At 35.3% G+C, this 25960-nt stretch overlaps 1 protein-coding gene across 3 annotated transcripts in view; it reads right to left on the minus strand.

The window, feature by feature from the left end:
* Positions 1–2810: 2810 nt before the first annotated feature.
* LOC136406163 (UDP-glucuronosyltransferase 2B31-like) overlaps positions 2811–25960 on the minus strand; it is a 74439-nt gene continuing 51289 nt past the window's right edge. For all 3 annotated transcript variants that reach the window (XM_066386024.1, XM_066386023.1, XM_066386022.1), the window contains exons 2-7: positions 21162–21987; positions 20005–20153; positions 14178–14309; positions 12093–12180; positions 11008–11227; positions 2811–4161 (exon numbers count right to left, since the gene is read on the minus strand). In XM_066386024.1, coding sequence (XP_066242121.1) covers positions 3882–4161; positions 11008–11227; positions 12093–12180; positions 14178–14309; positions 20005–20153; positions 21162–21930 — 1638 coding nt within the window. In that variant the 5' untranslated portion in view covers positions 21931–21987 and the 3' untranslated portion in view covers positions 2811–3881. The remainder of the gene's footprint in view (positions 4162–11007; positions 11228–12092; positions 12181–14177; positions 14310–20004; positions 20154–21161; positions 21988–25960) is intronic.

The following is a 25960-nucleotide window of genomic DNA, read 5'->3' on the forward strand; positions in this document are numbered from 1 at the left end:
TCTCGAATGTGGCTAAACCCCTCAACCAGATCCAACAGTAGACTCACAGGGACTCACACGTTAAATGTCCATGCTCCTAGCCTCTCTTCCTTCCCCAGATGGAATCTAGCCTAACAGGACAGAATATCCAGTGTCCAGACAGGCAGAGGGAGATATAGGAAGTGATTGTTTAATGAATGGGTGGGTGTCCTTTGGAGGTCATGAAAATGCCCTGGATCTGGTTGTGGTGATTTTGCATTACATGGTAAATGGATGAAATGCCCCTGAATTGCTCACCTCAAAATTTTAAAATAGTGAATTTTATTATAATTTTATTATTATGAATGTACCTCAGTTAAAATCAATAGATGACAAATAGATTTGGAGTTGAGACCCTAGTTTGTCAGCCATTGATTTATACCATAAATTTAATTCCTACATAGTTAAAATAAAAATTTCCAGTATTTTTACTATTTATCTGTGAATATGTCACATTTAAACTATGTATAGTTATTTATATAGAAACTAGAATCATTATGGACATATTATTGTTTATTTAATAGTGATTGCTGTTGATGCAAGTTGAATTTTGCTACATTCAACAAGTATATAGAACAAATGTTTTCAACGCTATATCATATTTTCATTTCTCCTTTCAACAACCTCAAAATGAAGAGAGTATCATTATATGATATCCATTTAATTGGGGAAGTAAGGCATAGGAGATTATTTGACTTGTCCAACTCCACATAACTCTAACTGTTTTAAAGGAACATAAATCCCTTGCATTATAAATTGTTTACATTCTAACAATTTTCTTTGTGTTCATACAAATTTTTATATATATATTGTGTCCAAAAAAGAATATAATGCTTACTTTAGAAATGCTTTTTATTAAAAAATTTATTTGTTATTAAAATTGACATAATATTTTATTAGTTTAAGGTGTACAAAATTGTAATTAAAGATTACTATATGTTACAAAATGTTCACCACAATGAATGAAGTAACGACCTGTCACTGTAGATCAATGGTTTTAAACTGCCAAGAATTTTTAAAAGGTGCAACATCTGGCAATTTAATCAAGACACTGACCAATTTTTCTTAGATTGTCAAATAAAAAAAATTAAACTCATCAATAGCCATTAGTGAATGAATCAGAATTATACTTTTTTTTTTTGGTCAGTTGACAAAAAAATTCTTTTTGATGTGTGGCAGAAATTTTAGTAATTAGTTTATTTGTGACACCAGATAAAAAAGGTTGAAAATCGCTGTGTGCTACACCCTGTGACTTGTGTTATAACTGGCAGTATTTATTCTTGATCCCCTTCCCCTTCTCTGCCTATTCACCTACCTGCCTCAACTCTGGCAACCAACAGTTTCTTCTCAGTTTCTGTTTAGATACTTATTTTGTTTTCACAATATTGTCTGTAATCAATCAGTTCTCTGTAATTGCTGTGTAATTTACAACTTTTATAAGAGATTAAGTATGATCACTGACAGATAGCTATTTAAGTGCTGAGGGAGGATACAGCACATATATTTGGGTACATGAATATTTCTGCATGATGTTTTCCTAGATGTAAAATCACCAGATGTCACAATATATTTAAATTTTATTTGAAAGCATCATTCTACATTATACTTTCTAAAAAATAGTTTTCTTTGATTCTTAAGTTTGATAAATTATTTCTGGAACAATTATTTATTGATTTAATTTATATTTGCCTAAGTATTGGTGGCTCCTGCCATAAGTTATAGATTATAAATTGCTTCTACTTTTGTGAATTGCCTGTTCATGTCCTACATTTATTTTTGTACAGACTGTTATCATTTTCTTTGTGATTTGCAAGCTTTCTATCCACACTGTAGATACCAATTATTTTTCTATTATATGTGTGTGTCACAGGATTGATTTGAGGAAAATCAATTAAGGCTATATGAATGATTTACCGTAGTTATCTACTATGGCACATTAATAGTTCATTTTTTTAAATTATGAGTCAGTTATCTAGAGGAGGTATATGGAAAGTTCTGTAGCAAACTTTTTGTGTAATTTTCCCAACATCAAACATTTTAACTTCTTTTGAAATAAATTTATCTTTAGGCTGGACAATGTTTTATGTAAGACTTTGAGAATGGTCTTCATAACTTCATAGTAAGGGCAGGAATGCTTTTCTCATGGACTCATTGATTTAGCTGTGTATATTTTAGGTGATCTGTGAGCATCCTTGTGATGTAATTTTTCTATTTTTAGAAAATTTACATGATTTCTGTATACTTTGCATTGTTATTGATGATGGTCAGCAATAGTGTCTCTAGGTTTGAGAGAACATGGTGATTGTATTTTATTTATTATGCCAAAGAACTTTTTGTTTCCATATTAGCTTTATGGGATGGATGGAACAGTAGGTTTCTAAGAGAAGCCAGAAAGTATGAGACATGCTAATCAAGGGAATAATGCTTTTATGGAATAATAAGAATTTCAAACTGCCTTTATCAAACACATTGAATTTTCCACATGCCTGTAAGTAACTAAATGATCCTGTGCCTTGTTTTGCAAGAAGTGGAAACATATATGTACATGTGCATTTGGAATGAAAATTCAGTAAGTCCCTTTAGAGCACTACATTTTTAGTTCTGTTTTTCTTCATTTATGTGTCAGTTACCAAGAGAAGTTGTATGGAAGTTATTGTCATAAACTTTTTGTAAAATTATCCCAGCATTAAAGTTTTAATTTGTTTTAAAATAAATTCAGTCTCAGGCTAGACATTATTGAAATGTGGAAATCGTGGAGCTGCATGAAGAACATGAGACCAAAATGTATTAAAAGTAAAAATTTATTAAATATGCCCAAGTGCGGCTGGATAGAAGCAGACTAAGCTGTGTCAGCCCCGAGCAGAGAGAAGACACTCTCTTTTATATGAAAGGTGAGGAATGGGGATATAAAGGCTTGAGAGTTTTCTGTCAAGTCCCTAGGTTTCAGCTCCTAGTACAGCAAGCCTCAGTATCTGTCTTCATTGGCCTGTCTCAGTGATAGATAAACTGATTTTCCCCTGCAGGGTTCAGCCATCAGTCAGCAGTCAAACTGGTTCCTGGCTATAGAATGGGGGTGAACGGCCTCTATTTTTACCTAACAATTATCAAACCTATTACTGGTACCATATATCCATCATCAAGACTGAAATGAGATGAAAGCAAGTAGGTGTTCTTTTTAAGGGGTCATGAGGTAAAGAGAATGAGCTACTGAAACCAAAGACTTTCATAAGTGGCTCAGTTTTATAATGGGAAGAAGCTAGCTGTTGTATTTCTAAATGCACATAACAGTTTAATGGGAAATGGCTTAACCTGCATGAAGGCAAATGGATCGCAGTGTCTTTAGGTAACAAGTGATGCTGAGGCGAATGAAATGTAAAACCAAGGAGCGTTACTGGTGTCTGATAAGGACATGGAAGGATGAATGAATTTTCACAATTCTAACTATTAAATAATTTATTTAGCAAAATATGCCTCAAACAACAAAATTCTCCTGAGCATTTGCTCATTACTACTGATATTTTGAATAAACTATTGTTCTTCAACTCATGCCTTATGCTTAAAGGATCTTAACCTTAACATTTTCTTTGTTATGTTAGAATCAGAATAATGAAATTTAATATTTACTGATATAGTTATATTGTTATTTTATTTTTCTCCAATTTTTTTAACCCTTTTGGCATGAATATTTTTAACTCTTAGACTGATAATTAATCTTTTGAAAACAAATTTTGATCTGAGAAGCTAAATAGTGAAAAGTCATTTTGTGAAGGAGGCAGGCCCCTTACATCACACTTTATTTTGCTGAAATAACTGGATGGAAGGGTCCCATCTATGAGGGACATCAGCTTCAGGACTTAGAACAACTATTCTCTTTTTTTCTTCTTTCCTGATTTAGCAAACTTCTGACAACAAAACAGGCAACATCTTGTGATGACAAATATAGCTGTTGCCACACAGGCCAGCAGGAACCCAATCACATCCAGAGAGTGGTACTGGACCCAGGTGAGGTCATAGGAGGCTGGCCGCAGGTGTTTGGCTCCTTTGTGGCGCATGACAAACTCGATCCAGAAGACGGCTCGATCTAAAGGTTTCATTGGCTGGTCATGCTGAATTCTTGACAATTTCATAGCATTCTCCTTATATCTAAAGTGGAAACATAAAGATACCAATAATGAAAGGGCGTTATTTTGCAAATGTGAATCATTTCCACGAGAGGTTTTTGAAGTGTCATATATATATTTCAAATGAATGTCATAGAATTGGAGAAGGATAGTTTTATTTGGGTGTTCCTAGATGATTGCCTTTTAAATTAGAATTTTCTTATGGCAAATACTTTACAAAGTGAAGACTGAAGGTAAAAGGGGGAAGCTACAGCATTCTATCACAGGAAATGATAGTAGCCATTCTAAGGGCTATGAGTGTAAATAAAAAAGGGGCTACACAGCAGACCTGACAGTATCAGGAGTCATGTAATAAGCCAATCAAGCTCAGTGACCCAAGGTAACCACACAGTGCAATCTGATCATAAATTTCTAACTGGCCAGTCTAGGTAGAAGTCTTATCCCAGGCCTATAGTTTCCTTAGTACAAGGTTGATCTGTACCCAAATGAGCCTGTCCATTGTTCTTACACACCAGAGTACTTTCTGCAGGCATGACCACAGGCACCAGAGCACAATGACCCCAAATATGTCTTGTTGCCTATATGCCAGCTGTATTCACTATAAATGTTAAAAGTTAACTATTTATCTACTAATGTAAAGGAAATATGTACTAATATTTCTCCACTTTACTTTTATCCAATTATAGAGCTTCTACCCTCACCTCCACTTTGCTTTTTTCTTCTTCCTTAACTTATCACTAAGAGATTTCATGGAACCTTTCTTATGCTTCTCTTTTGATTTTAAATCTATAAATGGAACTGCCACACTGCCACTCTCCAGGACATTTTCTTATTTGTTGATTTTGATTTGGGCTGGTCCTCAGTTACTGTTTTAACCAAATATTATACAACCTTTTCAGCCTGATTTATGGTAGCGCAGTGGATAATAGTGTCCACCTTGATTACTGAGGTTGCTGGTTCAGTTTCCTGGGATTGCCCCATTGAGGCACATGGGGGAAGCAACTGCTGAGAGTTGATATTTTCTGCTCATCACCTTCGCCCTTTCTTTTTCTCTCTCTTTCTCCTCTCTCAAAAAATCAGTAAATACAATTTAAAAAAATAATTTTTTGATATGTTTAGACTTTCTTTCCTCAACATAAATCAGATGGTGAAATGCAGTTTTAGGACAATGCTATTCATACTTTTAAAGAATTATGTAAAGCCAGTAGCCAGGGCCACTATCATAGCAGCCGGGCCCAAGCAGGTTCGCATTGGATTCGGACAGTCGGTAAAGAAACAACAGAGCCAAAACTGATGGGCCATCATCTTTAATCCTAGCTTGCATCCGGCGGGCAAGTAAAAACCCACACTGGGCTCCAAAACCCACTCACATTCAGTGCTCACAAAGCTACTGACTTATCCGAGTTTCCTAGAATCAAAGGTTTCTAGCTCACCAGACTTATTCACCTCTGTTCCCCATCTCCTTCCTTCTCCCTGCACAAATTCTGCACAAACTGGCTTCTCCCTCAACACTCCGCCATCTTGGCTGCTTCTCCCGGCCTCCTCCACATGGCCTTACTCTGCTCTCCTCTCTGCTCTTTCCTCTAATGATAATCTCAGGAACCAAGAGAGCAAGCTCCCATTCTGCCCCCATTTTATAGTGTCGAAATCAAAACTTTTAATCCAATATACAAAATAGGGAAGTCTCTAATACAAAGTCACTTATCTGGGGCATGTTGGGTTTGCACCACCCCACATCAAAAAGGGTAGGAAAGGCTTAGTCCTGAAACCAAGCTCCAGGCTGCAAGGATCCTGCCTGCCCACAGCCTGCCCCCAACATACATTAATATCACCTGGGTGACGGCTTCCACGTGGGCAGCGCCATCTTTAACAAAGTGAGCATAATATATTTTATCTGCCCAACAAACTATATCGTAGTAGGAGAAATGTTTCCTCACTAGTCCCTGTATTTCTTCTCTTTATAAATGTATTATCTATTTTCAATGCAGAAACATACTGTTTTCAAACACATAAAATTATGACAATCTCTTGCGCAAAATGGCTATCTGGCATCTCAACCCTTTTTCAATCAATTCCAAATCATTTTTGGCCTATAACACTCTACCTGGTGTTAAACAGAAAACCATAAGCCCTAAATGGCATTACTCTTGTTAAACCACCATGATGGCAAATCTAGATTTCTTGCCTGATTTAACTGAAGTTTCAACTTTTCCCAGATATATAATCTTCATCAACCAAGATGGTATTGACACCAATGAGGTAATCTGTTACTTGGGCCCAATCCATCTTCCATAGAGAGAAGAGGCAATCTGCATAATGAAGCCCATTTCATTCCTTTCCTGAAAAAAGATGCCTTAGTCTAAAAATAACATTTTCTTTTCTTTTGCTAATAACTCTTCTGACACCTCCTTCATCCTATAAAAACCTTCCATTTGGTAAAACCCCTCTAAGGACCCTTTCAGTTGCTAATGGAATATTGCCCAATTCATTTGTTGCTTAATACAGCCATTTAAATCTGCTAATTTGCGGGGTAAAATTTTGCATTTTGACAATGGACAGATCCTGGCAATGTCCTCTCCTATGACTTTATCCTAGGCACAGTCTATTGTAGGCACATTGGCACTTTGACTGTTTGTTCACTGAAGCTGCCAAGTGTGTTTACAGGTCAGCACCTTTGTACTCTGTCTTCTCTGTATCCTCCCGTGGAGCAGTCTTCCCTGAGACACAGCAAGGCTTCTTTCAACTTTTGATGGATGTCCTGTGTCAATGCCATGGCTCAGAGAAGCTTTTCCTGCCACATTTACAATGTCCCTAGGCATTTTTCCCAAGTTGTTTTTTTTTCCAGTATTTGATTCCTGCATATCTAAATACATGTGCATTTATTTAATGTAATTTCAAATACACTTTTTTATGAATTAAGTGAAGTTGTTTTAATCCACTTGTTTATAAAAAAGACAAAAAAATATGTTACTTTGATGTAAGAATGAATTAAGTCCTGCCAGGATGTCTATCTACATCTGGTGTTTGTTTATTAGCAGAGCCCCCACTGCCCCCAACACCCAGCCTGGGGCTTAATTGGTAGCAAAATATGGAGGAGCAACTATAGAAAAGAAACATTTAAACTATAAACACTGAGAATTTGTGAGGAATATTGGAGAGTTTTGCTTTGGGCAAGGTGACTCTTCACTAACTTAAATGCTGTCCAAAGGCCCTTTCATGTTTTGGTGACACATGTCTCTTAGAAAGTGGTGATATGCCTCAGAGCAGCCCTGTGGAAGAGATCAGCCAGCCTCCAACACTGGTGTCTTTACTCTCTAACAACCTGCTCTTACAACTGGGGAGTTTTATTCTTGTGCTGGCAGTTGGAAATCAGCTTTTAGTTAGCCATGTTTTCTTTATTAAATTTGCACTTTATTCTGTCATATCTTCTTGTCTAGAAAAATAGTATGATTATCCAGTCATTTGTTTGATATATGTTATTTCTTTATTTGGCAGATTAAGGGATATTATTCTGTATGCTACTGGCTTGTGAAATTAGTATAATTTCCACATGAACCTGTGTTGTATATATGTGAGCAAAGACAGAATTCAGTCTTTGACTATAACTTACTGCCTCCTCAAAACAAACAGTACATTTTATAGAGCATATCTTTCATTTCAGTATAAAAAATAACAAAATTACACCTATTCTAAGTCAGTAGCTCAAAATTTCATAATTACCTATAAATTGTCATGAACTCAGTATAATAATGTATGTACTATCTAGATAATTATAGAGCAGTGGTCCCCAACCATTTTTGGGCCATGGACCATTTTAATGTCAGAAAATACTTTCATGGACCAGCCTTTAGGGTGGGATGGATAAATGTATAACGTGACTGAGACAAGCGTCAAGAGTGAGTCTTAGACGGATGTAACAGAGGAAATCTGGTCATTTTTTAAAAATAAAACATCATTCAGACTTAAATATAAATAAAATGGAAATAATGTAAGTTATTTATTCTTTCTCTTTGTACTGGTACCAAATGGCCCACGGACTGGTACCGGTCCGTGGCCCGGGGGTTGGGGACCACTGTTATAGAGGATACCGATAGCTACTAGAAGCTCCCCCTTGTTTTGTACCATTTTGTCAGAATCCCTGCCACAAATTGACTACTATCATGACTTTTAGCATCATAGACTAGTTTTCTCATTTCTATATTACAATCATACAGTAACACTTATTTCTTTTTGTCTTTTCTGTGGCAGTTGTTGGTAGATTCCATTGCTGTATACTATCCAGTGTATGACAGTACTACAGATAACTGCTTCATAATGTTTGATTGATATTTGGATTAATATTTTTTAGCTATTTCTGTTAAAGATAATGTAAATATTTTTGTATATGTCTTTTAAATTTTTTTTATTTTTAATTTATTGTGTTGATATGGTTTTGAGTGTTGTACTCAATATAACACACTCTACACACCACATCATGACTTCCTATGTCCCATGCAAAGTCTCTATCCACCACTTTTTGCCCACACCCCTACCTCCACCTCCCCCTGCCTCTCTGGCATCACTGCTATGTTCATTGCAGCATTGTTTGCAATCACTAAGATCTAGAAGCATCCCAAGTGTCCATCAGCAGATAAGTGGATGAAAAATGCCCTGTATTGCATTTGCACAATGGAATACTATTTGGCCATAAAAAAGAAATCAGTCTTACTTTTTGTGACAACTTAAATGGACCTGGAGATCATTATGCTAAGTTAAATAAACCAGGCAGAGAAAGAAAAATATATTATCTCACTTATATATGGAATCTAATGAAAACAGTAAACTGAGGAACAAAATAGAAACAAAAGTGGGAGCACAGGGAACAGACCGACAATTTTCAGGCAAAAGGAGGGAAAGGGAATGGGATCAAAGAAGGTAAGGGGTTTAGCCAAAATCATATAAACATAACACATATATGCATATATCTTTAGACTTACATGTTTATACATCTGTTGTATATATATCTGTATGGGGAGTTGCTGAGAAGAAGGTACATGTATGATTATGATTTCAAAATTGATTCTTGATTATTTACAAATGTGTTGCTTAATTTCTAAAATTTAGAGGTTTTTTTATTTAGGGTTTCTTTCTTTTCTAATTTAATTCTAATTGACTTGGACCTATTCTATTTATGATTTGGAAAATTTCAAATACTGAGTCTGGTTTTTACCTAGTATGTAAGTTCTATTATTATTCCTTTTACATTTAAAAACTATATCCTCTCCACTGTTGAGTGTATGTAAAATAGGTTAGATTTTAGAATTGTGTTTTAAAATATTAATCTATTTATTTATTATGTCATCTTTTTTATTATAAAAAAATCTTCAAAAAAAACATACTGTTATGATTGAAGGTTTGCATTTGGATCTTCCTTTTTGTTTCCTTTTACTGTTTTATATGGGGATCTATCTGGAGGGTTTACCAAATAATAATATGTATTGATTTAAAAGATTAACCTTTTTATCATTATAAAATTCTTATTTGGAATTTTAGTTAGCGCTTCTAGTCTAAAGTGTCTGATTATAGTATAGCTGCTTCTTTGTATGGTCACTAGCTTTTTATCATATAATCTTCTTGTACACTTCTACATAAGCATGACTTCTAAATAGTAAATATAGCTAATTTTTAGAATGCACTCTGAAATTCCATGTGTTTAAATGACTTAGGTTGTTTAGGTTATAATTTTTGACATCTCTAAAATATTTATATATTCGCACTAAAAACATTATGATCAATATTCATGGTAGTTAAACTTGGAAACAAGAAAAATATCCACAGATGAATAAATGAATAAGGATCAACTCACAGTTGCTTCACTTTAGTAGTTCATTGATATCATCTCATATGTGCCTTGATCCTGGGGCTCAAGTTGAGCCAGTGATTTACTGTTCAATCTAGTGACCCAGAGCTCAAACCAGCAACTATAGGCTCATGATGATCGTACTTTTAAGCGAGCCACTTCATGCTCAAACTGGCAAACCTGAGCTCAAGATGTTGACATTACACTCAAGCTGGCCACACTGCACTCAAGCCAATCAGTCTGCATTCAAGCTGGTGACTTTGGGGTTTCAAACTCAAAACTTCAGAATTTCACATCTATGCTCTATCATTTGTATCAACACTGCTAAGGCAGAAATTATAGGTATTGAATTGAAATAATTTATAATTTTTCTTCTGGTTTATCATATTTCCTTCTATGTGCTATACCATATTTTTAAAAATGTATCTTTACAATTATTTATATAACTTTAAAGATTAGAGGTGAAGATTGTAGTACTAGTTAGCTACCCATTTATACATGGGGTTACAGTCTAACTTTGAAATAAATGTGTGGCTGAAAATAAAAATAGATTTAAGATGGGTAATCATGTTAATGTCAAAATTAGCATTTTAAAAATAGGGTGAAAGTTATATACACCATTGAGAAAAGAACCTATCTCTAAACAGTATCTACTAAGAAAAATGTGACCCCGGATGGTTGGCTCAATGGATGGAACATTGGCCAGTGTGTGGACATCCCAGGTTCGATCCCTCGTCAGAGAACAAGCAAGAAACAACCATCAGTTTCTCTTCCCCTTTCTCTCCCTCTTCTCTCTTTCTCTTCCCCTCTCACAGTCAGTGGATCAAATGGTGGAGGGTCCCCTGGCATTGGTAATAGCTCAATTGGTTCAAGAATCACCCCAAGCAATGGGGATAGCTTGGTTGATTTGAGCATTTGCCCCAGACAGGGGTTACCAGGTGGATTTAAATAGGGGCACATGTGGGAATCTATCTCACTATCTATCTTTCCTCCTGTCACTTAAAAAAGAAAGAAATATGAGATACTTACAAAGGATCATTAATGACTGTTTTCAATGCATTGAGCAATTGCGTACTTGAAATAGTGTCCAAGTCCAATCTTATAGCTGCTCCCTTGAATTTCATGCGAGCGATGTTATCAGGTTGATCCGCAAACAAGGGAAGGCCCACCATAGGGATCCCATGGTAGATCGCCTCATAGATGCCATTGGTTCCACCATGAGTGATAAAGGCTTTGGTTTTGGGATGACCTAGGATTGGGTGAATTTCAGCGAATTATGAATTGTAAGTGTTGAAATGGAAGAAAATTTGGTGATAAAGGCACTGGTAGAGAAAATGTATTTATTAACGGAATATATACACTTCAGACTGTATTAATATGTCTTTCTGAACTCAAAAGATGAGCCACATTAAGTCTGCTGGAAAGACAGTGTAGACTTAGCCAGATCATTGGTGTGTTTTTAGCAACTTGAAAAAAATACAAGTTGCCAGTGAACAAACTGAAAGAGAATATTTTGCATTATGAAAAAAAAAAAACTGATTACAAAAAAATATGGTGGGGTATTTTAGAATATATTCTCTTAATAAAATAGTGAAAATACTGAGTCTGATATGTAGGGTAAAAGGCAGCAGGCAATGTGAGGGTCTTGGCCCAGGACCCAGATGAAGGAAAAGCTTCACATCATAAGGTATGTTGTTACTTTGGAAAGATATTTTGATTGTTTTCCCAATGGGAAATGGAAAGTCACTGGCAATAATAATAGAGCTGGTATTTTTCAGGGCATGTGCACACCCTTACAGTGGGTTAAAGGTTTGATATAAGGAGAAAATTAGGAGAGAGAGTGATAATTGAGAAAGTGTTGAGATATTTTCTGTGAGAGGTCATTACATGTGAAATAAAAATTATTTTGTATGTGGCCATAAGGAATGTGACTGTGTAAAATAAGATGCCAACTGATATATCTTACTTTTCACCTAGGACAGAAATATATATATAAAAGTTAGTTTTTATTATTGAGATTTTCAATGAGAAGTGTTTAATAAATTTCTTTTCTAGTGAACTGTATATCATTATTGATGAATTGAGTCTGACTTCAATGTTTTCCAGAGTCTTACCAAGAAGGTCATTCTGGGGGAGCCATTTATAAAGTCGAGTATTGGGCCCTAAGGTATCTGGTGTTTTGCCATCATATCTCCATATCACCTGTTAGGGTAAGAGAATAATGTACTTGATGAGTCAAACTACAGAGTTATAGCATATCAGAAATCTATTTAGATTAAGAGATAATTAATCTATTTAGATTAATATATAATAGTTAAACACGTTACATAGTACAGATAACCAAATGAGGACACAACATGTTAGAGAATGAGAACCAATAAAACACTGATGTAAGTAATGTACATGCTGGTATTACATGCACTTATTTTTATTTTCAGTCAGGCATAAATGCAATCATGATGTTTCATACTGAGAGGTTACACAATGAGATTAGCAATGACCAGTTCAAGTACATATATAAAATTTTTAGGTACCAAAGTCATATAATTGTAGTGCAAAACCCAGCAAATTACTAATTATCAACACATTTATTTTGTTTTCACAATTTATTATACTAGCTCTCATCTTCCAGTTTTAATGGTCACTGTATATATTTTTTTTGAATGATGAAGAATTGAGTTACTTATATTCACTAGTTTCATAAGTTATTTTATTAAAGTATTACATTTTGATTTATAAAATTATTACAATTAGTAATTTGTGAGAATTAACTCATTCTTATATTTAACAATTTATTCATTCATTATACATATTTCTGCTTAATGAGTATGTGTAGTTCACTTTAATTTACTAATTATTAATTATTACTTCCAAGTAATAATTGATACATGTATCCATTATAATGACTCCAGCTAGGCTTAAAAATTCTCTTAAAATGTAGAAAAAAAAAGTCCATTGGCATATCATAAAAAAAAAATATATATTTTTTAGAGATAAAATATGAGGATGTTACTAAATTCTATTCAACTGACTATTAGTACTTCACAATGTGCTACAGTGCACTGATTCACTATTATGGTTTAATCATAAATTGTCAAGCAAATTCTCAGTCCACTACCAAGCTGGATTCTAGTTTATAAATGAACATCTATTTTCTATGTGAGTATTAAAGTAACTTAAGATTCTTAGCAAAATAGCATATGTGATAAAGAGAAAGCTGCATTAGTTATGAAATGAAAAGTAGTTCACAAATACCCAGAGACTTCAAGTGATTTTTATGTGTTTCAATAATATCCTACCATATTTTATAATGAAGATAGAGGGGGTTTCTGAAAATGTCCCATGCTCGCCTTACTGGTTGATTCTTGTTTATATCCTCTTCTCCTTCTCCTCTCCCTTCCTCGAACTCCTCCCCTTCCTTTCTTTCTCCTCCTCATCTTCCATCTCCTCTGCCTCCTCATCTTTAATCAGAAGTTACTGTTCTGATTGGTTGTTTCTGGACCACATTTTATAAAATTTAGTGTCTCCTAAGGGGTAACCCACGTCCATTCTTTCTTTTTTTTGTCTCCTGCTTCAGAATCTAGCAGGGCCCAGCTGACCAGAGAAGTTTTCTCTTTCTTTTTCACAGGATGGTTTTTCTCTTTCTCTCAGTCATTGTTCTGGCTTGTGTCTGATGCAGCTGGTGAGCCCTGTACACCGTTTCTCTCAGTATCACCTTGAGAAACACAGTGAGTGGGTCTACTCCAGAATTCAGAGGAAGTAAGAGAAGTCTGGATCACCTGCCAAGTCTAAACTGTGTGACAGCGTTCAGACTGTTATCATTTCCAATTTAATGTTACTGTTAAATTTTTTTACTGCTTTCTGAGAACATCTGTACTGTGCACCTTACCTTAGTAGTCCCGCAAAGAAATGGAGCAAATGACAGGAAAGAATTAGGTGATATCTGTTCCTTCCTTCAATACTATGACAATGCCAAACTGCACAGTGTCCCTCTTAAATATACTTCTTGGTGATGACTATTTTAATATCAAAGTCATTGATAAACAAAAACCTGCCATATGTAGTTTGTTTTTAAATTAATATGTGAGGTAAATTGGAGCTATTACCATATTTTACCTTTTATGGAGAAATTTCTGTAATTGACCCTTTACAGAGTTTAATACACTCATTAGTTGTTACTCTAAGGTACTTTATCTAACCTTTTGAGGAATCTGGGCAAGGGCTGATGCAATCACATTGGCTCTTTTTTCTGTCATGTTTGTGACCATGGAACCCAGGGTGAACACCACAATGCCATGTTCTCCAGAGCTCTGGGCAAACTCTTCCATTTCCTGTGAAGGAAGAATAGTTCCCATCACAAAACAGCAATAGAGCAGTGAAACTATTGAAGGACTGCTAAAAACAATTAAAGACAGAAAATTATGACTTATGACTTATTAGTGTAGTGCTTGTGTTTTATAAAAGTGTTAAAATCCATACAATATAAACATCACCTTAACTATTTACTAGTGTACGGATACATAGTAAAGTTATCCTTATTGTTGTGCAACCCTTCTCCAGAACTCTTTCTCCTTGCACATTGGAACTGTGCTTCTTATCCTGTAATTCACCATTTCCCATTTCCCAGTTTCTGACACTCACCATTCCTCTTTCTCTTTCTATGAACTTGACTAGTTTTGATACCATGTATTAGTGTAATCATACAGTATGTATCTTTTTGTGAGTGGGTTATATTACTTAGGAAAATGTCCTTAGGAATTCAGATATGTTATATATAACCTGGGTTAAATTTCCTTCAATTCTCTTTTTTTTTTTTTTTTTTTGATGATATTCATTCATTCTAAATCCTGATAATACCAGAAGATTTCAGTTTAGCAGATAACATACAGCAAATCGTAACCAACAAAGGATTTTGTAACATGTGGGACTATTTGATGGACAAAGATGACTTTATCAGGTAAGGACATATAATTTTTTCCTAAATGCTTGCATTCTTTACTGTGATACCTTCAGATTAGAGATTAGAAGCTTTAGTGGTGTACGGTGCTCCCCGGGAGTCTTGCTAATATTAGCACTTCCCTGGTATGGAAGAGCATTCTGTGTAGAAGACAGAGGGTAGTTTGCTGCAGCAGAATGAACATTGAAGAACAGTAGTAAACAAGGGTCCTAGCCGGGAAGTAACATCTGTGTCAATGAATGTTGTGGATTGTGTGCTCCTGTCCACCCCCTCCCCTAACTCTCATTCAAAGTCTTAATAGTTTGTCCTTGTAAGGCAGAAGAAGCATAAGAAACGCCATTGGATCTCACTATTTTCATTATGGAGAAGAGTTATAATTAAATAGATCTTAATCATGAAATATATGATATATTTTCATTTACTGGCTATTTTAACTTGTTTAGTAATATGTACTGCTCACAAATGTTAAGAGATATTTCAAAATGAATAGCTATTAAAGAAAGAAGTATTTTATTTTTTTATTAAACAAGAACATCAGAAAACAAACGGCATGTCAAAGAAAGTTGTTCAATTATGCAAATGAAATGCAAAACCCACTTTTATTTCATTGGTGAAAATACAGTATACAAAAGGCTAAAAGTACTGGAGTATCTGCACTTTCCCTGTTCCCCTAATTTTTGTCAGCAGTGTAGTTACTTGCTTCTTTTTTTTTTGTTTTTTTTTTTGTATTTTTCTGAAGTGAGAAGACAGACTTCCACATGCACCCACCAAAATCCATCCAGCATGCCCACTAGGGGGCGATGCTTAGCCCACCTGGGGAGTTGCTCCATTGCAACTGTAGCTATTCCAGCACCTGAGGGAGGCCACGGAGCTATCCTCAACACCCGGGACAACTTTGCTCCAATGGAGCCTTTGCTGTGGGAGGGGAACGGAGAGACAGAGAGGAAGGAGAGGGGGAGGGGTAGAGAGGCAGATGGGCGCTTCTCCTGTGGGCCATGGCTGGGAATCAAACCCAGGACTTCCAAACACCGGGCCAACACTCTATCACTGAGCTAACCAGCCAGAGCCTAGTTACTTGCTTTGTAATTATCGGGGCAAGGTACACCAAAATTTGTTTTTCTTTAATTATATAAATAAGTCTCATAAAAGCAGAGTAAGGCTTCATTTAATCCAGTAATCATTAACCTGTACTCATAATTTTTAATCATTAACACTTTGATTTTCTAACTAATAAACCATCAGTAATGGTAGGTTTTTTGCTTCTTTAGCTAATTTATTTTTAAAGTTTCCATGTTCTAGGGGCTGAATAAAATATTAGGGTAGATTGTTATAAGTCATTGGTCTTACTTTTCTAAGCTGGAAACACAATTTTGTATAACTAACACAAATACATTTTATAGTTTATATTGGCACCTGTCCCTAGCTGGAGATGTTCAGCTGGACTTTCTGTAGCAGAGGGCTGGTCACCCTCTTGAGTAGCTAAAATTTATAGTGAAGTCATGTTACCAAGGATTGTTTCAGGTTTTCTCACTGTGTTCCCTGATCCTTATGAATACTTAAATTTATTACTTTCTGTGTGAAAAATATTGCTCGATGTACTTCCTACACCCTCGCCCTCAAATGTATAAGGAACAAAAACTTTCATGGAATCTAGTCCAACCTTCATACTTACCTATTTTTACCCTTGATTTGTTTTTTATTTTTTACCTTTTTTTGTAAAATAGTATTACCTTTCTAATACCAAAAGTTTACTTTTTCATTCTAATTATTGTTTTTAAGCTTTTGCTTAAAAAATTGAGACATAATTACCATATAATGTTCAATAAATTTAAGGTATACAGGATGTTGAGTTGATTTATCTATAAGTTATAATATCATTACCATTTTAGCATTAGTGAACACCTCTATTAGGTAGCATAAATATATTTTTGTGTTTGTGGTGAGAACATTTAAGATTTAGTCTATAGAATCTTTCAATTATATAACACTGTATTGTTGGCTATAATTACTATATCTCCTGAACTTAATTATCTTCAAGTTCCAAGTTTGTACCCTTTGGTCAACTTCTCAACCCCATTTCACTTTAACCAGTTCGGTGTAATCATCATTCTACTCTGTTTGTTGTACTTTCCTTTTTTAGATTCACTATATAAATGATATCGTACATTATTTGTCTCTTTCTGTGTGATTTATGTCACTTTGCATAATGCCTTTATGGTCCAAGTATGTTGTCCCAAATGGTAAAATATCTTTCTTTCTCATGGCTGAAGGCTGAATAATGTTCTAGTGTGTGTGTGTGTGTGTGTGTGTGTGTGTGTGTGTGTGTGTGTGTGTGTGTGTACTTGACAGCTTTTTACTCATTTATCTGTTGACAGACACTTAGGTCTCATTTATTGGCTGTTGTGAATAGTGATGTAGTGAGCATGGAATAATGGATATATTTTTGATATCCTGTTTTTCTTATTTTTGGAAAATAGTCAGAAGTGGGATTTTTAGATCATATGGTAGCTCTAATTTAATATCTTGAAGAACCTCCATACTGTTTTTCATTGTGGTTGTACTGATTTTACATTCCTACCAACATGCAGAAGCAGAAGGTTCTGTGTTTTTTGTAGATAATTTTGGAAGATTCTTGTGGAAGAATTCTTAAGTTTGTTTGTCTTCCCTTCATCCTATAAGGACCAGACATGATGGTGGTGATACAGCTCAAGTTTGTGGTTTCTCTCTTGTTAACAAACTGTAGCTGCATTCTACTATTGCTCTCCAGTCTTCCACCAAATCTTGCTCTTGTGCTGCCGTTGGCAGCTTGTACATGAGGTTGGCAGCAGACAAGGAGGCATGGGTTTGGAATGCAGTTCATTGTAGGTGCCCACAGGCTCATTGTGGGAATCTGTAGGAGAGGTTTCCTTCATGGTTTGTGGTCAGGCTTCTTGATGGAGTACAGAATGCTGTCAGGAAAGACTGTTTCTCTCTAATATCCTCTGGGAACCTCACATGGCACTCTCCTGTCTGCTCCCTCTCACCAGGTACTGATGCTGTGACAGAGAAATGAGCCCCTTTGGAGCATCCTGCACACCAGGGAAACTCGGCATCTACTCACCAGCTCTCTCTGTCCCCTGTGGCAGTAAAGACCATCTCCTTTATCCCTAAGCTGTGCAGCCTTGGAGGAAGAATGCTGCTGGTAAAGTCAATCTCTTCTCTCACCTACATCAATGCATGCAAACACATATATTTTGTGCTCCAACAATGTGCTAGTACTGCTATGGAAATCTGGATTTCATCAAATGCTCTCTAACCAGAGGTGGGATTCAAATAATTTAACAACCAGTTCTCTACCCTGATACTGTTTTAAGTATAAAAAAGATATACTGAAAGGTAGTTTATTATTTTATTTCATGCATTTAATACTTCCATAAGAATATAAAAGAGATACACAAAACTAGATGTAGTGGAATAATTCAATGCATGACCCTGTATGGGAACACAGCTAACAAGAAAATAATGTTTTGCCAAGATAATTGTTTTGTGATTCAAAGGCGAGTCGCTAGAACAAGTCTATGTGACCAAAGATGGTTGCTAGACTCTCTTCTCAGTAAAACATTCTCATAAGATTTTACTGCTCCCTTCAAGGATATTCCTTGAGATAAAGGAATGTTGTGGGAACTGTAGAAGCAATAGCAATTAATGCCTTTTGATATTGTATTGTTATTAAGCAATAATGCAGATGTATTCCATGTATCTTTAAGTAAAGGTTATGCTTGATGCTATGGCAATCTCTAAGTAAACAAGCTTTTTGAAATCTTATGAATAAAAATAGGACACAGCATGAACTCGGTGCCATTTTCCTGAGCGAGCTGTGGTCCTTTGCTAGTTTACTGATATTTCGTCTGCTGATCTCTCTCTGCACCCCCAACTCACAACAACAACTAGATTATGTTATAAAAAAAATTTTAAATAATACCTGACAAAAAACAATAAAACTGTTACTTAAGATATTTATATATTGCTTCTTGCTTGGCATCCTCACTTGTTATTTTTTAACCTATGGACAGAATGAACATTTCTACAGGTGCTTAGAATATGCGGTTGCACAGATGATTATTAAAAAAGAGTAGGAAATGTAAATTTGTGATTTCTTAATTGGGGAGCTTCCCAGGCGCCCACCTTCAAGAGAACTCTGATCACAAGTGTCATTTTAAAAACAATTCACTGAACTCAACAAAAAATTAGGTATCAGTTATGCCAAACCAGTGTGAACCGGCTGAATTCCACCACTGTTTCTAACCCAGCGGTGGCTGTCCGACTCTGGGCTCTGTAGGTACTGCTGGATGGCAGCCACGAGGAGGAGTAACCAATTCACAATATCCTGTGGATATTGCAGCCAGTACTGGATTTTTTTCTGCCTATTACCTGATTGGCAATGTGTGAGTCTCTTCCAAGGAGCCATAGCATTTATTGCTGGATCCCAAACTTCCACAGAGGCACACTTGGTCATGGATAAATAACAAATTTTTGTTGTTGAATGGAAACAAAAACAAGGGATTTCTTATATTAAGTTATGCCAGATTGCTGTTGTCACTGGTGCTGATCCAGTCCAGTGAGATGTTCTCTAGAATTATCATAGCTTTAATTTTTCTTTATGATAATATTTTTCTATTTTTATTGTTTTCTTATATTATATTTTTCCAAGTAGAATGTCTAGTGTGTGGGAGCACACACTGTGTCTACACTGCTTCCCTGCATATTCTTCCCTTACCTTCGCACTATTTAGTCACTTTATAATGATTCTTTGAATTAATAGCTGATACTTTATGTGTTGATTAATAAAGATCTTAACTTAACTTATCCTGTTTCCAAAGTCTCCCAAGTATATTTCTTTATCCTGTAATAATAATGACAATCAAATTCTTGAAACAGTATAGAAATCTGTGAGTGTTTAATTGTCAGGTCACTTTACCTGGATACTCATAAGGTTCTCAGTGTGATCAGATGTTCTGAGTGAAGTATACAAAATCATTTCTACTTAAAGTGCAAAGTAAACAACATAAAACATACAAGAATAGGTTTACCTTAGGCAGGGGTTTAGCAGGCTTGCAGTGGAGCCCTCCAACAAATATAAAATGTGGCAGAAGTGGGCGAGGAAATTCAATATCCCAATAGGTTCTAATGAGCCATATTTCAGCTTTCCCCATTAACTCAGATAATGTAGTGGGTCTTCCTGAAGGGGAAAAAAAAGCAAACAAAAAGGAAAGAAAATGAATACATTGAGTTGTGAATATACCATTTAGTTTTCTGAGAAAATAATATAGCCAAAGATGTTTAAAATGTCTATAGTTTGAAAATAGAAACATATTTGTACAATGCTTATATATGAACAATATGTATTTTTTCATAAATGTAAGTCTTTTCTAATATCATATTAGTAAATCTACAATCATAGAAAATGATTTCTAACCTACTTTAGAAGTAAAAATGCATTTGTTTACTCTGTAAACCTGTAAAAGTAACATATGCAAATATAAACAATTTCCATTCCTATATCAATTATACCTACCATAGCCATGAAAACACTTTCTCTAGATTATTTAGTGTACTTTTTACTATTTAGCAAGCTTTTTTTTGATCTTTGATTTTACTATAATTGAGGCCTTTAGAATGTGGCTCAATGTTTTGGTACTTTAACAACATTTGGTAGATTTTAAAAGCTTAATAATACTTGTGAATTAATAAAAAAAATAAAAACAGCTTGAATATTTTTATTACATTTGGTAATAGATGTGCTCATTCTTAATTTTGGCTCATTTTGTCTTTTTGAGAGTTTTCACTTATTTACATGTCACATTTTTTAAACAAAATTTTAGTTTTTAAACAGAAGATGTACATAGTGAAAGGGTGTGAAATTATTAGGAACCTCAAATTATAGGTTGCTGAGGCTGACATAGGGCCACTTTATCTCTCTCTATTTTGATAGATTTTCTCAGATAGTATGGCAAAATAGCTCAGTTTTTATATCACACTAGACTATGTAAGATGAAGTAATTCCTCAATGACCCCATAACTTAGGTGTTTTTATAATATTTGTAAGAATGAGAAATCATTTTATAATTTTACTTTATCATTTTACTTATAAAGAACAAATATCTTTGACTTCATATTTATATAAACTTAATCTCCCATGTAGTGGAAACATTAGGACTTCATGCTGTCAAATAAAAGGATGACTTACCTAGTACTTCACTGTAAAACTGACCCCACCTCTTCTGATTAAATGTTTGGAAACAGAAGTCAAAAAAACCCACATACATCATATTTTTTACCCTCTCCATGAATGTCATTTGATCACTTAATTCCGACAAGACAACAGGTACATAGGACGGAATGAAGGGAAGGTGTCCGCTCTGCCTTTCAAATGTGTTGCCAGGAGAGAGGCGGAAGCTGTAAACAAGAGGAATCTTAAGGAGCTCAGCCAGCAGCTCCCCACAGGGTAAGGCCAGGTCTGCAAGAATGACATCAAACTTTGACTCTTGTAGTTTTGTCATAAGTTTCTTATTCAGAACTACATCTTTACAGAGGGTTTGTACACAATCAGAATATTTTGAAACGATTTCTTGGACTGCTGAAATATAAGTCCAAAATCTATCTTTTGGCAGATCTGTCCATTTAGAGACCATCTTCATGAAAAAATTTTCAAAATCATCTTTTGTTAAAGATGTAGGATAAATCTCAAATTTAATAGCCGATCCTTTGGAGAAATCAACAAGAATTGCAGCCTCAGATGTCAGAACGATCACTTCATGGCCTCTCTGGACAAGCTCATCCAGGATTGTCTTCATATTGATCCAGTGGCTGTATTCTGTGGGCCACACCAGCACCTTTCCACAACACGCAGGGCTAATGGAACAGCTCAGCTGTAGCAGCAGCAGAACTGAAATCCACTTCGTAGACATCCTGGTGGAACAAATGCTTCTTTCCAAACTCCTGAACCCTCCTGTCATTGTTGATACTTATGTCCAAGTAGAAATCAATGAGAACGTTAAAATATAACTCGACACCTGAAAGTGATAAATTTTCATTAACAGTAGGAATATTTTATGCAAGGCAAAAAATCATGTTAGATTACTTATTTTTTATAAAAATATCTGCAAATGCTATCATTCAGCTATGGGTCAACTCTATAATATATCTATGATATATTATGTATTATAGATAAATGTAAAAACTGTAGGATGGGAAGTGATGGTGTCTATAGTCTCTTTTTGTGAAGAAAGGAAGATAAAGCCTTTATATGGCTGACAAAAAATTACCTGAATGATATTTCAAGAGATTTTTTCTTTTAAATAAAACTTCATGAACATGTAATTTACACACCATTCAGTTGATAAATTTCAAATGTATATTATAGTTCCTCATGTATTCACAGAATTGTGCTACCACCATGATGATCACATGAAGAGCATTTTCATAACTCAAGTGATACCTTAATCCTGTACAAGGAACTCCTCAAATCTGTCAAATCATTAATCTGGTATATGCCTCTAATAAAATATAGCATTTTCTGTAAATGGAATAATGTAATATGTGAACTCTTATGACTAGTTTCCTTCACTTAGCATACTATTTTAAAGATTCAGTCATATTTTAGTATGTATCATGATTTTATTGCTATTTATTTCCAGATACTATTTCATAATATAGATATACCACATTTGTTTATTTGTACATCAGTTAATAGACATTGCACCCTAAATATTAATGTTTTAGTATAAACTATCATCTGCACACTGCTTTTGCTGAATACCGCAATTATTGTTTTCATTTTCATTTTTGTTAAAATATTTTCTCGTTCTGCTTTGATATTTACTTTGATCCACTGGTTATACAGAGTCTGTTGAAGGTGGTTAATATCCAAAAATTTTGAATTTTACAGTTATTTTCTCTGTATTTTTTTAATTAAAGTTTTAAATTTATTGTGTTAACATGTATTCAAGTATCCAACTTAATATAACACCCTCACCCTCAGACAATGTGCCCCCCGTTACACCCTTTTGCTCTGCTTCCCTGAATCTCTCCCTTCCTTCCCTCTGGGATTTGTTATTCTGTTACCTGTATCTATGTGTTATGTATATATAATTTCACTAATCCCTTCACCTTCTCTGATCCCATCCCCTCATCCCCCTTCCCTCTGACAGCTGTCCCTCTGCTCCCCATGACTCTGCTTCTGCCTCTATTCCATTCTTCAGCTCATCATGTTTCTTAGATTCCACATATAACTTAGATCATATGATATTTATCTTTCTCTGCCTGGCTTATTTTACTTAGCATAATAATCTCCAGATCCATTCATGCCATTGCAAAAGGTAAGATTTCCTTCTTTTCCGCAGGCTGCATAGTATTCCATTGTGTCTATGTACCACAGGTGTTTTATTCACTCATCCACTGATGGACACTTGGGCTGTTTCCAGATCCTGGCTATTGTAAACAATATTGCAATTAACACGGGCATTCTTTTTTTCTTTTAAATTAATTTCTGAAATTCTTAGGATACATTTTTAAAAGTGGGATAACTGGGTCAAAAGGCAGTTCCATTTTTAACTTTTTGAAGAAACTACTTCTTTTGTTCTTGATTTCTTGTTTTTATAATTTTAAAATTTTAGTCTTGTTAAATTTCTTAAGATTTGTTTTATTACTCTCATTTAATTTATTATAAAGAGTCTTCTCTGTGGGCTTGAGAAGAATATATCTTCTGCTATGTACTGTGTATGTCTACTAAGTTCTTCTGGTCTGAAGTGTTGTTCAAGTTCATTGTTTTTTTTCTTGATTTTCTGTTAGGTGCTCTATTCATTAATAAAAGTGGGGTACTAAAGTCTCCTACTGTTACTATATTGCTGTCTATTTTTTCTTTCAGTTCAGAAAATGTTTGCTTTATACATTAGTTGCTCTGATATAAGGTGCATGTATATTTATAATTGTTATATCTCCCATGTGAATGACCCTTGATCACTACATAATGCTCTCCTTGGTCTCTTGTGGTAATTTCTGCCTTAAAGTCTATTTTTATGATATAAGTAGAGATGTACCTGCTATCTTTTGGCTACCATTTACATGGCATATCATTTTCCATCTCTTCAGTTTCAACTTATATGTGCCCTTAAATTTAAAGTGAGTCTTTTATAGACATCATTGAATGAGATCTTGTTGTTTGTTTGTTTTTTATCATTCATCTACATTATATCTTTTCAATGAGCAGTTAAATCTATTTACATTTTTTTTGTATTTTCCAAAGTGAGAAGCTGGGGGATGGGTAGTCAGACAGACTCCTGCATGCACCCTACTGGGATCCACCTGGCATGCCCACCAGGGAGCGATGCTCGGCCCCTCTGAGGAATTGCTCCACTTCATCCAGAGCCCTTTAGCACCTGTGGCAGAGGACATGAAGCCATCCTCAACACCCAGGCTAAATTTGCCTCATTGGAGCCCTGGCTGTGGGAGGGGAAAAGAGAGATAGAGAGGAAGGAGAAGGGGAAGGATGAAGAAGCATAGGGGCACTTCTCCTGTGTGTCCTGGCTAGGAATCGAACCCATTCACACACAAGCCCAACACTCTATCATTGAGCCAACCAGCCAGGTCTAATCTATTTACATATAGAGCAGTTATCGATAAGAAGATATTCCAATTGTCAATTATTTGTGGCCTGAGCCTCAAGTGGTAGTTTCAAAAGTCATGCTAGATTTTGAGTCCAAACCTTTTCTCTTCTGAAGGAGAATTAAGGAGTTGTGAGATTCCTTCTATGTGTATGATGTTATGTTGAGCATGAAGTTTATGGTGAGTGTGTCTTAGCATCTCCTATCAATTATAATGTGGGGGTTTTCTTGTTTACCTCACTGTAGGAGTCACTCATGTGATTATTAGATTTATTTCAGAGGGATTTACTTCATATCTACCTGTAGATTCATCATGTCGATGGGAGGTGTAGACTTATGGAATTTTCTTTTTGGAAGAGACAGGGCCAGAGATAGACAAACAGACAGAGAGAGGAAAAACATGAACAGACAAAAAGGGAGGGAGATGACAAACATCATTTCTTTGTTATGGCGTCTTAGTTTTTCATTGATTGTTTTCTCATATATGCCTTGACTGAGGGAGGGTTATAGCAGAGCAAGTGACCCTTGCTCAAGCCAGCAACCTTGGACTCATGCCAGCAACCTTGAGTTACAAGCCAGTGACCTCTGGGCTCAAATCAGTGACCATGTGTCAATGATCCTACACTCAAGCCAGTGACCCACACTCACTCTAGTGAGTTACACGCTCAAGCCATATGAGCTGTTGCTAAAACCGGTGACCTGGGAGTTTTAAACCTGGGTCTTCTTCATCCCAGGCCAACACTGTATCCACTGCACACTGCTTGGTTAGGTAAGAAACTTCTAGTTATGGAATGGAACCTAAAAAATATGCTCTTAATTAATCAATGAGTGACTGAAAAAAATCACAGGATAAATAAAGAATACTTTGCAATAAATGAAAAGTAAAGTCAGCATACCATAATTTATCAACCCAGTGAAAATAGTGCTAAGAAAAAAATTTATACCTTTTATTGCCTACATAAAAATGAAAAATGATATCAAATGAGTAATCTAAATTTTACCTTAAGAAATTATAAAAGGAATAACAAAAGAACCTAAAACTAGTAAACAGAAGGAAATACATTGATTAGGATGATGTTTAATGAAACACATAGTAGAAAAACAGCAGAGAATATCAATAAAACTAAAAATAAATTCTTTGAAAATATCACCAAATTTGACAAAATTTTAGCTAACCTCACAAAGTTAGAGAGAAAAATGCAGACTGTAGGAGACAGACAATCATGAACAGAGTAAGGATGATTATCAGGCACAGAAGGTAACCAGGGCAGAAAGCCCTGGGTACCAGCAACAGGCAAACCTGGGAAAACAAACACCTTACCACCAGGGTGACCTTTCCTCCCCTAGCATATCGCTGGTCATGTGATTTACTCCCCTGATTTTT

The sequence above is a fragment of the Saccopteryx leptura genome, chromosome 5 (assembly GCF_036850995.1).
Source record: "Saccopteryx leptura isolate mSacLep1 chromosome 5, mSacLep1_pri_phased_curated, whole genome shotgun sequence".
NCBI lineage: Eukaryota > Metazoa > Chordata > Mammalia > Chiroptera > Emballonuridae > Saccopteryx > Saccopteryx leptura.